Source organism: Peromyscus leucopus, chromosome 23 (genome assembly GCF_004664715.2).
Source record: "Peromyscus leucopus breed LL Stock chromosome 23, UCI_PerLeu_2.1, whole genome shotgun sequence".
Taxonomy (NCBI): domain Eukaryota; kingdom Metazoa; phylum Chordata; class Mammalia; order Rodentia; family Cricetidae; genus Peromyscus; species Peromyscus leucopus.
Window position 1 is genome coordinate 20955066 of NC_051082.1, and position 16227 is coordinate 20971292.

Sequence of the window (16227 nt, forward strand, 5' to 3'; positions counted from 1 at the left end):
GGCGGCGGCGGCGGCAGCGCCGTCAGCGGCACCCGGGCGGTAGGGAGCTTCAGGCTCCGGAGCAAGATGGCCGCACGAGTGCTGCTCGCGCGAGGAGGCCTGCTGCGGCCAGCCGCCCCCGGCAGCTTCCTGCCCGGGCTCCGGTGAGCAGCGCCGCCCTTTCCGGGGCCCGGCCGGGGAGGGGCCCCGCTATGGGGCGAAGGGTGCAGGGTCCCCCGGGGCGGACTGTGGGGCACCGGGGGAGGGGGGCGGCCGAAGGGCTGGCGTGGCTGCAGCGCCTTCCCGGGGCCGCCCCCACCCCCACCCCCGCCGTGGGGCTCAAGGTCACGGTCCCGCCGGCGCCGTCCCCGGGCTCCTCGGGCTCGGGCTCGCGGGCCACGTCTGCCCGCAGCCTCCGTGCACTGCGCTCTCCCTCCGCAGTCGCCCCTTGGTCGTGCAGAAGTGAGATGGTGGCAGGTCCCCTCCACCCCACCCCATCCCCCTTAAACGCTCCCGGGGAAGCTCTGCACCCAGGTCCCGACTCGGGAGCAAGTCTCTGGACTTAAATGGGAAAGCGGAGTGGGTCGGAAAAGTCATCGACAGTGGCCAGCGGTCGTAGATGGCGGAGTTCACGTTCAAACTTTTTTTTTCCCCCCTTTGCCTAACCTCAGTGGATTCCGGGTGCAGTTGTCTCAATCTGTCACCTTGACGTTTGAACAAAATAGCCAAAGGCCATCCTAATTTACCGACAGATTTGTTTTCCCTTCCTTCCCTTGTATGATTATTTTATGTGTATAAGTGTTTGGCTGCATGTATGTGTACCACGTATGTGCCTGGCGCCAGTGGTAGCCAGAAGGTTGGGATTCCCCGGAACTGTGGAGTTAGAGAGGGTTGTGAGCCGCCATGTGGGGGCTGGGAATTCAATCTGGGTCCTCGACAAGAGCAGCAAGTGCTCTGAACTGCTGAGCCATCTCTCCAGCCCCTGGTTACTTTTTGAGACAAGGTCTTGATACATGTGTCTCTGGCCGGCCTGAACTTTCTGCAAACCGGTACTGCAATTGCAGGTGTGCACTACCAAGCCCAGCCTTCGCTAATTGAAATGTTGCCTTTTAAAAAAGTGCGCTTGCCCACACGAGTGTGTGTAGTTGGTTTTCTTCCACCATGTGGGTCTGGGAAATTGAACTTAGTTCCCCAGGTTTAGTAGCTCGTGTCTTTACCCTTGAAGCCATCTCACCAGCCCTAAAACTTTTTTTTTCTTTTTTAAGATTTCGTGTGTGTGTGTGTGTGTGTGTGTGTGTATTTTTACCTGCATATGGGTATGTGCACAGTGCGCATGTCTGGTGCCTACAGAGGTCAGAAGAAAGCATCCAATCCTCTGTAACTAGAGTTACAGAGGTGGGTTGTGAGCCACCACAGGGGTGCTGGGAATGGAACTCCGGTCCTCTGGGAAAGGAACAAGTGGTCTTAACCACTGAGCCGAGTCTCCTCAGCCCTGTGTGGGCGTTATATAATATGGCTTGTCTAATTTAGTAGCAATCTTAAGTGTGGGGTGTGCATTTCAGAAGATAGAGCCTCACAGAGACTAGGGAAAGTGTGAACTCAGTGTGTCAGGCCCGGCGCCTTTTCTAGGACAGATGCAGCTTGTAGATGCAAATTACTTAAGTCCCGTGGAACATGTTTCCAAGCAGAATGGGGAAACGACTTCGACACCTGTGGCTACTAAACAAGCAATCCGAGCCTCTGAAGTGTGTATTTTGTTCCTTGGAAAACAAGTTTCAGGCAGCTGAAACCCAAAGCATTCAGCTGAAACCCAAGGCGTTCATTCAAGACCTAACAAAGTTGTAAAGCTGGTAAATTCAAGATCTGGGCCTACCAGGAACCCCTACTTCCTGCTGGAGCCAAATGCCCTGTGCTTCCTTAGAGACACACTCACCCTCCCCTCTCCCTTTCTGCCAGTCCTTTCTGGGAGCAATTCAGAGAAGGAAGGACCCAGGGTCCAGGGCAGTTTAGAACTTTGTGAAGTTTGAGGTGCAGGCTGTTCAAATGGAGAGACCAAGTGTCTGGGCTCCAAGCAGCTGGTGAGAATTGTCAGCATATAGGAATGTTGATAGAGACCTGGGTTCTTTCTAGCCCAGGCTGGTCTCGAACTCACAGAGATTTGGCCTCGCCCTGCCTCCTGAGTGCCGGAATTAAAGGCGTGGGCTCTTTAATGGTTGTGAGCCACCATGTGGTTGCTAGGAATTGAACTCAGGACCTCTGGGAGACCAGCAGGTGCTCTTAACCGCTGAGCCACCTCTCCAACCCCTCGTTTTGTTTTTAAGCCGCGGTGACGAATGGAAGTGTTTAAAAAAGACTCTGGCTAGTGAAGAAGCCGAGAGGCAAGCCCTAGTGTGTTCCCACATTTACAGACTGGTTGGGTAGAGGAAACTGAGCCGGTAAGGAAGGCAGGGGAAGAGCAGCCAGCGCCATCCTTGGGTGACAGCTGTCAGAGGGAGAATATTTATTGGACTGCTCAGCTGTGTCTCATACTGGCTAAAAGGTTAAGTAAGATGACATTTGGAAAAAAAAAAAAAAGAGTATTGCCTACAGGAGTATTGGGGTGACCTTGCAACATGAGTCTCAGAAAGGAATCGGGTCTTTGTGGGGATCCCGGACTTATGTTCTCTCTAGTTCATCATATTTAGCTATGGTTTGCATTAGGCTGTTTACTAGAACAATTGCGCTAATGCCCGGAAGCTCTGGCAAGGATTTAAGATACCAGGATTTAATTCATGTTCCTCCCAGTAATGGAATTGTCCAGGCCAGAAACCAGGCCTTCCCCAAGCCTAGGCTCCCTCCCTCCCTGCCTGCCTTCTCACTGGCTGTCAGATCTGTCGTTTCTGCTTCCAAATGTCTAGGCTCCACCGTCTCTCTTCCCGTTCCCCTTAACCAGCAGCGACACTTGTCCTATGAAGAATGTGAACTTGATCCCATCATTGAAGGGGACGGATAAAAAATTCTAAGAGGACACCTTTTCCCATTATAAAACACCTAGTAGGCAGTCTATAGTGACTGGAGAGACCGCTCAGTGCTTAAGAGCGTGAACTATTGCAGAGGACCTGAGTTCAGATCCTGTCACCCACATCAAGCCATTCATAAGCACCTGCTTCGGGGGACCCTGACCCCTCTGGGAACCTGCACTCTCATGCCCATGTTCCCCTCTCCCATACATATACACACAGTTAAACATAAAAATAAATCTTTAAAAAAACCTGGTTACAGTCAGTACTTGGGAAAATGAAGTAAGAGAATTGCCAGTTGGAGGCCAGGCTGGACCACATGATGAGACCCTGTCTCACCTCCTCCCGACCACCCCTCCCATCCTTCTCCAACACCCCTCCTAAGAAAAGTAATAGAAGCCGTTTGAAAGACAATGGAAACATTTAATAGAGAATGAGTGTAGGTTTTATGTCCTTTGTTTTGTTTGTTTGTTTTGTTTTTTTGGTTTTGGTTTTGGTTTTTCGAGACAGGGTTTCTCTGTGTAGCTTTGCACCTTTCCTGGATCTCCCTCTGTAGCCCAGGCTGGCCTCAAACTCCAGAGATCCGCCTGCCTCTGCCTCCCAAGTGCTGGGATTAAAGGTGTGTGCCTCCATGCCTGGCATATGCTGAAGTATTAAGCTTGTATTATGTCTATACAGTTTTCAAATCTATAAAAGTTAAAAAGAAAACACTTTAAAAGATAATCACATTAATTTTTTGATCCACATGGAGTGCATACGTTCTCTTATTTCAACTTATCTGTGTTTGGAGTTTTTCTAAGTGGAAAAAACTGGGGAGTGGCGTCTCCGTAGCAGAGCGGGAGTTAGGTTTAGGGGAGTACTGCTTTAATATGAGACTTCTTACAATAGATCTGCCTTCTCCTTTGCCCCTGCCTGTCCTTCCTCGCTGCAATATTTTCTCTTGGCCGTGGCCATTACCAGCTCTTAGAATGTGCTTTCTCCCATCACTATCCACCTGGCAAATGTCATCTCCTCCTCTGCATCTTTAGCTCGCCAGGTACTTCTTCGGGTGCCTCATCTCCAGGCCAACTGAGACACACACACACACCCTTCGTGCCTCTGTCCCAGAGCCCACGTCACACTGGTTGTGATCATGTTTCCCTGCTCTGACTGCAGACTCCGCTCTGGGAGGTCAGGGACTAGGTTTTTCTCCAGTGCGGGGCATTCTTGCACCCTGGCCCGACCCCTAACACATGCGCAGTGAGCGAATATTTGAGGGTCAGTGAGTAAGGCCCATTGTGCTGCTGCCCTGGCCTGAACGCTAAATGTATTTCCTTTCTTCATGTGCTCTGACTAAACGCTAGGGCTGTCCTCTCGCCTGCTAGGACCTTTCCACCTCAGGGTCTTTTGGGTTTGTTTTTGTGGGGAGGTTTGGTTTTGTTTTGTTGTCTATTGTTTTTGTTTTGTTTTGAGGCAGGGTTTCACAGCATAGCCCTGGCAGGCCAGGATCTTGATACATGGATCAGACCAGCCTCAAACCCAGAGATCTACCGATCCCTGACTCTGCCCCTCCCAAGTGCTAAGATTCACACCAGCGGGGTTTTTTTGGTTTTGGTTTTTGGTTTGTTTGTTTGTTGTTGTTGTTGTTTTTTCTCTAGTGCTGGGGATGGAACCCAGGATGTCAGAGGTTTCTCTTGAACACCTTCTTTCCCTTCATCTCTCCATCCACTGCCTAAGCAGCGGGCTGTCCCTTGTCCCACCCACTGAGTTTTTAGTGAATGCTTCCTTCAGAAAAAGGTTCTGCTGGGCACGGCACTCCCTGCCCTCAGCCTCCCTGCCCTCAGCCGCTGGCTCGGAGCTTCCAGGCTGCCTTTCATGCTTGTTTTGAAAACCCGCTAGCATACACATGTCCAGGTGTAATGCGCAGAAACCTAGCCACCCTGCCCGAGTGGATCTCTATTACGGCCGCTCTTTCTTCCCCCCCTCCCTGCTCTCCTGCCTTACGAGCCCTTTGCTCTCCCAGAAGCCTGCCGTCCATTTCCATGACACTGTGTCCTTGTACATGTAGTTCCCTCCGACTGGGATTATCACCTGCCTTGTCCATCTGTCCCGCTTGGCCTCCAGGGCAGAGCTGCGGTAGTTCTACTGGAGTCCCCTTCGCGCCACCGCCTCTGATTCCAAGCTGATGATTCATTCCCTGGAGCTCTGGCACTGTGTGGCTGCTTTGGTATCTGTTGTGTTCATTCTGACTGTTTTCCCCAGGAGAATGGATGGGCGTCCGGCTGAACTTGGTAGCAACAGAGCCTAGTGCACAAAGTTTATTCGTAGTGTTTGATAGGAAGCGGAGGGGGGGGACGGACGGACGGGGACACGACCCTCCAACATGTGTGTGTGTGTCTGTCTGTCTGTCTGTCTGTGGTTGTCAGTAAGACCCCAGGCCTTGCCTGGATCTTACCACTCTGGTAGCTCTTGGCATAGCTCTCTCCATATTGGCTTACACAGTGAGAGCCTGGACCATGTATCACACATCCTGTGTCCAGGACTAAGCATTATCATATCAGCTTTAGTCAGCTGATACCTGACACCCAAAAAAAGATTTCAAAGTTGGACACTCAAAGCCAGGCTCACAAGGAAGGTCAGCTGCAGAGACATCTATCTGGGAGATGTCCCCGATTAGTGAAAACATTTTGAATGTCTGTCGTTTGTCCTTAGCTCATTATTTTGTCTCTCTGGGCCAGTCTTTTGTAAGACATAACCTTGTTAGTTGTTTTGATACTCTAATGAGATGCCATCGGCAATGAATGACATCAACTGGTCCGTGGAAAGAAATGTGTGTTTATTAGCTTTCAATACCCTTGAGCCCTAAGGAAAATGAAAAATGTGTCACTGGGTTTTTCCACTCCATATTTAGCCTGCAAATAATTCCTTATTAGATTCACATATATAAAGTATTAAATGCAATAAAAATTAAATAGTCGTGTGTGTGTGTGTGTGTCTATAATTCAGACTTGTGTGCATTTCTGAAGGACACATTAAAAACAATTAGAGTTGGACGTGGCGGCACATGCCTGTAATCTAAGCACTTAGGAGGCAGAGACAGAAAGATCAATAGTGAATTTCGGGTCAATCTGGGCTACGTGAGACTCAATCTAAGAATAGAAAACCAAATATACTCCTAAGTGCCAAATAAATATTGCTTTGGTCTTAAGTGAAATTCCTAATGCAATATATTTTTTTTAACATTTTCATTGTTCTTTGGTGGTGGTGGTGGTGTTCAGACAGGAGTCTCCACTGTAGGCTACTTTGGTGTGGACCTCACTGTATAGACCAAGCTGGTTTTAAACTTTAGACAGTTTTCCTGGCTCAGCCTCAACTAGGAACTAGATAAGATACTCTTTTCTTAATAGGTCATAATTTTTAATACTAATCCGTTATAACTTATTTAAACAAAAAAAAAACCCCACAATTTTAATTTTTTTGAATTTATTTTTATGTATATGGATGTTTTGTCTGCGTGTATGTCTGTGTGCCATGTGTGTGCCTGGTGCCCTTGGAGGTCAGGAGATGGTGCTGGGCTCCCTGGAACTAGAGTTACAGACAGTTGTGAGCTGCCATGTGGTTGCTGGGAATCTCACACTGTATACAGTGTGTTTGGATCATGTCCATCCTTCCCACTCTTCCCAGGTCCTGCTGTCACGTCCTCCTCCCAACTTCATGTCACCTTTTCTAGTCTCCATCCACCGAGTCCAGTTAATGCTTCCTGTGTGCACATGGTTGTGGACCGTCCACTAAAGCACTGTCTCAGCCTTCCTAAAGCGGCGACCCTTTAATACAGTTCCTCACATTGTGATGACCCCCAGCCATAAAATTATTTCCGTTGCTACTTCCTAACTGTAATTTTGCTACTGTTATGAATCATAATATAAATGTCTGAGTTTTCCGATGGTCTTAGGCGACCCCTGTGAAAGTCATTCGCGCCCCCCCCCCTCAGGGGTCGAGACCCACAGGTTGAGCCTGGCTGCACTAAAGCATGAGTAACTTTACCAGGAGCCATGCTGGTGAAGAGAAGGGATGGGAGAGACAGGTCAGCAGTGAAAACCTCCTGTTGCTCTTGCGGAGGACCCAGGATTGGTCCCCAGCACCCACATGGTGCTCACAACCATCTCTAACGCCAGCTCCTGGGATCTTAGGCCCTCTTTTGAACCCTTTCAGGCACAAGGAACACACATGGTACCCAGACATATATGTAGGCAAAACATATAAACAGAAAATAATTTTTAATCTTTTTTTTTCTTTTTGATTTCTTGAGAGTTTCTCTGTGTAACAGCCTTGACTGTCCTGAAACTCTCTTTGTAGACCAGGCTGGCCTTGAACTCACAGAGATCCACCTGCCTCTGCCTCCCAAGCTGGACAATCTGGTTTCTTTTTTCTTTTCGAGACAGGGTTTCTCTGTGTAGTTTTGGTGCCTGCCCTGGATCTTGCTCTGTAGCCCAGGCTACCTGGAACTCACAGAGATCCACCTGCCTCTGCCTCCCGAGTGCTGGGATTAAAGGCGTGCGCCACCACCGCCCAGCTGGGAAAGCTGGTTTCTTAAAAGATAAGTAAAGGCTGTGAAAAAAGCTCGCTGGTACTGAGGGGGCCTGTCTGGACTCCAGCAGTGGCGTAGGTACGAATCATGGCTTCTGTGCTCGATGTACAGTTCACAGAGGAATCCGCGAGGAGGAACGGGTGGTCATGAAGCCAGCTGTGGGTGCCCAGAGGTCCCACCCCAGAGTGCTTTCATCGAGTGTGCGACATAAAGATGAGCTCGGGGCAGGGGGCTCAGGAAGAGACTAAAAGCAGAAAGGTTTAGGGGACACTGGTAAAACAGCTCATTCAGAGCAGACAGAAGGGCCAGCAGGAGGAGGTGGAAGCGGAATACTGCAAACCTTCCAAAGGAGGAGGGGAGGCAGTCCCTAAGAAAGAATTTTAAAAAAAGTGCAGTTTTTCTCTTCAAAAACCCATCGGCATTACCTGGTGCAAGCGTAGGCAGGATGCAGTCAAGATTTGATTACATCAATCAACTAAAGCGCATAGAATGTCTCGCCCCACCCCCGCCCCCCTTGGCTGATGTGGCTGTCCCTACACTGCTTTCCCTGAGGCAGATATCCACTGTGACAGGCAAGGGTAGCTTCAGGACACCGACCAATGAGCCCTCTTCCCACTTCTGGCCGCCTTTGGGTCTGAATAGTCTACTGAACTCTGAAGAAAGGGAGAAACCAGTATTCAGATGACGTCATACGGGTTTCTGAGCCTTGTCTATAACCAAATGAACCACAAGTACGGCTTAGAAAAAAATATTTCAAAAATTTTATGTTAAGGTTGCTTTGCGGCCAAGCGGTGGTGGCGCACGCCTTTAATCCCAGCACTCGGGAGGCAGAGCCAAGTGGATTTCTGTGAGTTTGAGGCCAGCCTGGGCTACAGGGTGAGATCCAGGACAGGCACCAGAGACACACAGAGAAACCCTGTCTCAAAAAAAAAAAAAAAAAAAGGTTGCTTTGCCTGCGTGTCTGTGTACCACGTACATGCCTGGTGCCTATGAAGGCCAAAAGAAGGAAAGCTTCAGGGGAGGAGTTACAGACAGCTGTGAGCTGACCTGTAGGTGCTAGAAATTGGATGCTAGTCCTCTGGAAGGGCAGCCAGTGCCCTTTCCTGCTGAACCATCTCTTGTCCAACTCCTAAAAAAATTTTTAATATATATTTAAAACATTTAAACAAAGCCAGACATGGTGGCACACACCTTTAATCCTAGCCCTCAAGAGGCAGAGGCAGGTGGATGTCTGGAGAGTTTGAAGGCAGCCTGGTCTGCATAACAAGTTCCAGGCCACACCCAGAACAACATAGAGAGACCCTGTCCCATATAACAACAAAAACCAAGCTGGGCATAGGGGTACACAGCTGTATTCAGAAGACAGAAGCAGGGGGATTGCCACAAATTTGAAGCCCTCCTGGATATATAGGGAGGTCCTGGTCAGCCAAAGATGTATAACAAGACTTTCTTTTTTAAAAAATAAATTATCATGTTACATTTTTTATTGAAATAAAATGTGCTATGATTCATTTACAGAGCCTTCAAAATATTTTTTTAAATATTCAAAGAATGGATTGATGACAGAAAGAAACACTGTATGATATCAAAGAAAAAGAATCTCTACGTAGCCCAGGCTGGCCTCAAGCTCACCATCTCCCTGCCTTAGCCTTTGGGGGGTTGAAACTGTTGAGATTTATTGTTCACCATTTTTAGTTATGTGTCTGTGTGTGGGTGTGTACATGTGAGCGCAGTGCCTACAGAGGTCAGAGCTATGGGATCCCCTGGAGCCGGAGTTACAGGAGGTTGAGAACTGCCTAATGTGGATGCTGGGAACTGAACTCAGGTCCTCTGTAAGAGCAGCAGTACATACGTACTCTAAACTGTGGAGCCTTCTCTCCACACCCCAGAAGCAATTTGTTAAGCTCTTTCTGTATATCAGATGCTATTCTTCGAACTTTAAGTGTGTGACCTAGAAGCACGTACATTTTTGCACTTAAAAATATACAAAAATGAGGACCAGCAAAATGACTCAGTGGAGTAGAAGCGCTTGCTACACAGTCCTGATGACCTGAGTTCAATCCCCAAAACTCACCTTAAAAAACCAGCTGCAGGGACTGGAGAGATGGCTCAGAGGTTAAGAGCACTGGCTGCTCTCCAGAGGTCCTGAGGTCAATTCCCAGCAACTGTGTGGTTGCTCACAACCATCTATAATGAGATCTGGTGCCCTCTTATGGTCTGCAGGCATACATGCAGGCAGAGCACCGTATAGATTAATAATAAATCTTTACAAAAAAAGGGTAGCTGCAGTGTTACACATCTGTAATCCAGCGCACCTGTATTGAGGTGGGAGGTGGAGACAGGAGAAGCTTGGGGCCAGTTAGCCGGATGCAGCGTATCAGACAGGAGAGGAACGACTCCTGTCGCTCTGACCTCCTCGTGCTTACTGTGGCGCGCGCACGCACGCGCACACACACACACACACACACACACACACACACACACACATCTACACTCACAGACACACAGTATAATCAATTTTTTTTAAAAAATTGAAAATACAACAAGTTAAAGGCCAACCTGGCTTATCTGAGCCCCTTTCTTGAAAGAAAGAAATGGACAGAAAGATGGAGAAAAAAAAAACAAAAAACCTTGCTCACACCTGTCCTGAGTGTCTTGAACCACAGTGAATGGAGAGAATTGACTCCCAGATTTGTTCTTCTAAACTCTGCACAGCTGCCCTCACTCACACAGGAGGAGACAGGAGGATTGCCCTGAGTTTCCTCTTAGCCTGGGCTGCAGAATGATACCCAGTCTCAAAGTTAAATAAATTATGGGGAACTGGATCTAAAGCGCTCGCGCAAGCGCACAAAGAATGTAATTGAAAGTCTCGGGTCACCCTTTTACAAAGCGGGGTGTGGGGGCTCCCCACCTGTAATCCAAGCCTCAGAAGGCTGAGTCTGGGTCCTCAAAGCAAGCTAGACTAGTCATATGGTGAGCTCAGGGTTTGCCTGAGAAACCCTGCCTGTCGCACGCCTTTCATCTCAGCACTCGGGAGGCAGAGCCAGGCAGATCTCTGAGTTCGAGGCCAGCCTGGTCTACAGAGTGAGTTCCAGGACAGGCTCCAAAACTACACAGAGAAACCCTGTCTCAAAACAAAAGGGGGGCGTGGGGAAGAGCAGTCAGGAACAATTCTCACATGAGCCTCTGCTCCAGGAGCACACCACAGGCATACGTGAAAATGGAAGGGTGGGAGAATCTTGCTTTCAAATTATAAAAAATTTTATATGTGTGTGTGTGTGTGTATGTGTGTATGTGTGTGGTGTTAGCTCAGTAAAGTCCTCTACAAGGACTTGAGTATGACATCCATTACCCACCCTTTTTCCCTCACCTCTCCTTCCCCTCCCCTCCCCCCATTCCATCCTGTAGCTGTCTGGCGATCTCGCTCTCTCACGCTCTGTCTCTGTCTCTCTCTTTCTCTCTCTCTCTCTCTCTGTTTTTCAAGTCAAGATTTCTCTGTAGCGTTCTGACCGTCCTCACTCTGCAGACCAGGCTGGCCTCAAACTCACAAACACATGCCTGCCTCTGCCTCCTGAGTGCTGGGATTAAAGGTGTGTGCCACCACTGCCCAGCTTAAGATCTTGTAGCCCAAATCCAGCCTTGAACTTGATAGACACCAAGGCTAGCCTCACACCCGATCCCCCTGTCTCCACCTCCAAGGTGCTGTGATTACAGGTGTGCTGCACCGTGCCCAGCTTCAGAACTACTTTATCTCTTTTGTGCGCATGTGTGGAAGTCAGACAGAGGACAACCCTCAGGAGTTGGTTCTCGACTGCCACCTACTAAAGATCTGGTGATTGAACTCAGGTCACCAGGCCAGGCCTGTGGCCGGCACATCTACCTGCTGAGCCAGAGACCCCAGAACTATTTTCTAATCCGTTTTTTAATTATGTATAAAGTGAGTTTCATTTTTCAGTTATTTTTCTAATAATAGGTTTCATATATTTATCCTTGCACATCTTGCCTCCCCTACCCCGGGGGTGGGGAGTATGGGAAGCGGCGTGCTTCCGGAAGTGGGACAGAACTTAAGAACGCTCAGGTCTTCGCACTTGGGAGTAGATTCAGAAGGCTGTTTTCACTCTTCCCTAGGACAGTGACATCCTCAAGTCCCAGAGCTCGGGAAGACAGCTGGCTGAAGTCCTTGTTTGTCAGAAAGGTAGACCCAAGAAAAGACGCGCACTCCAACCTCCTGGCCAAGAAGGAGACGAGCAGTCTGTACAAGTTACAATGTGAGTAGCGCCTTGGCTGTCCTGGTGCGCCGCTCCGTCCGTCCGTCCCTCTGTCCATCTGTTCAGAAGTTCATCCTTGTATTTTCTTTGTGTTTCAGTTCACAACGTTAAGCCGGAATGCCTAGACGCATACAACAAGATTTGGTGTGTATCTCAATCTATCATTTCCCCGGGGCGGGTGGGGGTGGCATGTAATGATTTTCATATGTGTTGGCTCGGCTAACGCTCCATAGCAGAGGAGAGATCTTTGATCTCCCTAAAGCTGAATGTTCAGAGGTTGGCCTCAGTTCCAGGAGGGACTGCCTGTGGCGTCTTAGTCTTAAGCACTCACACAGCTCCCTCCTCAGAACCCAGGAAGACCCTCCCTCCGATCCATCTGTGACTCTGGCCTGGGGTCTGTTCAGACCCTCCTGGCTGTCTGTGGGTAAAGAACTCCCCTCTCTGGACAACTTGGAGTGTTAGCAATTCCAAATACGACCTCCATTGTTTTTCCCTAAGAAGTCCCGTGTGAGGAACTGGGGTGACTAGGTCTGTCATGCTAGCACTTGGAAGGTGAAGACATAACAATTAGGAGTTCAGAGTCATTCTTGACTACTTAGTAAGTTCCAGGCTGGAGGGCAGCTTGGGCTGCAATGTGAAACTCTTGATAAAACTTTGAAAAATTAGCTAGCTGTGGTGGTGCACGCCTTTAATACCAGCACTCAGGAGCCCAAGGGAGGCAGATCTCTGTGAATTCAAGGCCAGGTTGGTCTACAATAGTGAGTTCCAGGCCAACTAGTACTACATAGTGATACCATATCTGGCTACCCCCTCCCCCCCAATAAATTAAAAATAAAGGATCCGGAAGGATGGCTCAGTGGTTAAGAGCACCTGTTGCTCTTTGCAGAGGGACCTGGGTTCAGTTCCCAGCACTCACATGATGACTAATAACTTAGTTACCCTTCTGTTGCTGTGCTGTGATGCCGTGACCAAGGCAACTTACAGAAGAAACATTTTATTGGGAGCTTACCATTTCAGAGGGTGAGTCTGTGGCCATCATGGTTGGGAGCATGGCAGGCAGGCAGGCAGGCAGGAGGTAGCTGGTAGAGCAGTGGCCCTTAGCTTACATCCTGATCCACAAACATGAGGCAAAGAGAGCTAACTGGGAACGGCATGTTACCCCTACCCCATGACACACCTGCTCCAACAAGGCCACACCTCCTAATCCTTCTCAAAGTTTCACCAACTCGGGACCAAGCATTCAAATATATGAGCCTCCATTCTCATTTAAACCACCACCAGTTCCAAGGCATATAGCGCCCTCTTCTGACCTCCACAGTTACTGCATGCACATGGTGCACAAACATACACATAGGCAAAACTGCCTATACACATAAAATAAAAATCAATATTGGCTACGAGTGGTGGCACATGGCTTTAGTCCCAGCACTTGGGAGACAGAGACAGGCCGATTTCTTTAGTTTGAGGCAAACTTGGTCTACAAAGAGAGTACCATGATGCCCAGGGATATGTAGAAAAACCCTGCCTCAAAATAATAATAATAATAATAATAATAATAATAATAATAATAATAATAATAATAAACCTTTAGGTAATAAATATAACCCAAACCAAAGATGTTTATCTCTTGGTTTTTCCCTCATTTTGTGGGAAAAACCTTATACTTCCCTGGGTCATCTTTCTAGCCTGTCTTAGATTCCTGGCTGTATATCTTAAGTGTTTGGACAGCTTACACTCAGTTCACACTCAACACCCCAAATCACCCGCTCTCCTTCTGTCCCCACCCATGTTCTATTTAACCCTTTCCCGGATTCTGGGAGATCAGTCACTGAGGGCTGGCGTTCTTCACCTGCCTTGTCGTTGATCTCCCTGTACTTTCCTCCTCCCTCTCGGCCTACTGAGCCCGTCCCCAAGTTACCTTCTCCTCTGGCTGCCCTTCTCCCTGGAGCGACATGTCCCCTTACCCCAGAGTCTGTCCCGTTGATCTGCCTGAGTTCTGTTTTCTTCCCTCATCATGGTTTATTTTTGTTGTTGTTTGTTTGTCTGTTTGTCTGTTTTTTTTCCTTTTCTTTAAAACTCCCAGCAGCACCTGATCCCACAACCTAACTGCTGCCCGGCCCTTAGGGGCCCCTGTCAAGAGACTCCGCCCAGCCCACCCAGTTCTCAGTACAAGTACCACCTGTCTCCCAGCCTCCGCTTAGATAAGGCCTGGGCTTGTAAGAGCAAGTCTGGGGCCCCTGCATGAAGAACTGACTGATGCCATATGTGGGTTGTGAGAAGCCTAGGGCCCACTGTTCCCCCCCCCCAGAACTTTCTGAACCCCACCCTGATCGTCCAAACTGTCACTCCTCTGCAGTAGCTCCACTGCACAGTTGGTTTACTTCCTGCTCACAACAGGGCACAGAAGGAAACTCATCCTGAACTTACCCCCACCCCCACCCCAGATCTGCATTATTTCTGAACAGTCCTGGGCACATCTAATGTCACAGGCACATCTAATGTCATATTTTAAGTGAAGAAAATCAACGTACACAAAAAAGCAAATGTCACCTCTCAAGAGGTAGACATGGGCTATCCATGTCCATGCACGCCTGTGATTCCAGACTTCCAGAATCTGAGGCAGGATTGTGAGTTCAAGGCCAGCCAGGAATATGTAGTAACAAGACCTTATCTCAAAAGCAACAACAAAATTTAGATGTATGTAACTAATAAGGCATAGGCCCACTGGAGGGTAGGGGGCAGAGGCAGGAGATCGATGCAAGTTTGAATAATTTGCATAGCAAGTTCCAGACTGGCCAGGGCTACCCAGCAAAATCCTGTGTCAAAAAAAAAAAAAAAAAAAAAAAAAAAAAACAACAACAACTAGGCAGTGGTGGCGCATGCCTTTGATCCCAGCACTTGGGAGGCAGAGGCAGGTGGATCTCTGAGTTCAAGGCTATCCTGATCTACAGAGAGAGTTCTAGGACAGCAAAGCCACACAGAGAAACCCTGTCTCAAAAAAAAAAAAAAAAAAACAACTAAACAAACAACACATAGTACTTGTCACCAGCCTACTATTATGGTCTGTTGTCAGCAGATAGATGGAACCAGTAACGTTTCTTTTTTCTTTCAGTTTTTTGAGACAAGGTCTAGTATTAATTTTCTGTATAGCCAGGCATGGTGGCATATGCTGATAATGCTGGTACCTAGAAAAAAATCAGTCCCAAGTGTAAGGTCCTTATCATCTATATGAGACCCTGTCCATACCATAGGAAGGTTTTGTGGAGTTAAGCTTGGATAGAACACCCGTGAAAAGTCACACATGGCCATGACTTGTGGGGGCTCAGGCACCCATCCTGCTCTTGGCGGTCCTGGATTGGCTGACATGTTCATTGTGATGCTTCTGAGATCCCTGAAGCTGGCTGAATTGAGTAGAACCAATTGTTGCTTCAAGTATATACTTGATTTTGATTCTTCCACATTGTTACGCCATGCTGGTGGCCTTGGGGACTACGGAGGCCGGCTTGCTTCATCCCACTATGTCTGGTTTTTGTCTTTCTTCCTGAAGTCCTGCTCCCACTGCCTTGCTCCGCTGAGCTAGCAGCCCATCCTTCACCCCTGTCTTGAGTGCTTCCCCCCACTTTCTGATTTCTTCCATGATCTTGTATCTAATTCTCATCTTTCTGTCTTTATGGGAGCCAGCCAGCAGAACTTAACTTTCGTAAACATCACATCCCTAAATAGCTTTTCCTCTTCTTTCTCCTGAAATAGCAAATAATAGAAGTCATAGCTCCTGGACTCTGAGACCTTTGGTCCTTTGTAAACACCTTTATCACATTCCAGGAGTTGCTTGTAACTACCCAGGAGTTAAAGCCTAAGCTGTTGATATGTGGGTGCTGACAGACAACCGAATTTGGCTAACACTTCAGTTCCGGACATCATCTACAAACAGGCCATGGGGGGCTGGAGAGATGGCCCAGTGGTCTAGAGGACTGGTCACCCTAGCAGAAGACTCAGGTTTGACTCCCAGCACCCACACGGTGGCTTACAACCATCTGTAACTCTAGTGCCAGGGGATCCGATGCGCTCTTCTGGCCTCTGTGGGCACCAGGCACACACATGGTACACAGACATACATGCAGACAAAACACTCATACCCATAAAATAAGTAAATCTGAAATAAAACAAAACACATAAGGCTGTGGGGTCAGTTGCTAGAACACATGGTAAGTGGTTGTTTCCAGTTGATGCCCCTGTGCTGTCTACGGGCAAATCTCTCCCCTGTGGAATCAGCTCTGCTGTTTTTTCTCTTTAAGTCAAGAAGTGTTACCAAAGATTCATGAAGGCAAGCAGTACCCTTGTACCTTGGTGGGAACATGGAACACGTGGTATGGCGAGCAGGATCAAGCCGGTAAGAAGCAGAAGTCTTGGGGAT

General features: G+C 48.4%; 1 protein-coding gene across 1 annotated transcript in view; it reads left to right on the forward strand.

Annotated features, from left to right (window-relative positions):
- Positions 1–16227, forward strand: part of Nipsnap2 (nipsnap homolog 2) — a 32065-nt gene continuing 15838 nt past the window's right edge. The window contains exons 1-4 of the mRNA XM_028870179.2: positions 1–143; positions 11674–11813; positions 11912–11957; positions 16109–16203. Of these exons, the coding sequence (XP_028726012.1) occupies positions 67–143; positions 11674–11813; positions 11912–11957; positions 16109–16203 (358 nt within the window). The 5' untranslated portion in view covers positions 1–66. The remainder of the gene's footprint in view (positions 144–11673; positions 11814–11911; positions 11958–16108; positions 16204–16227) is intronic.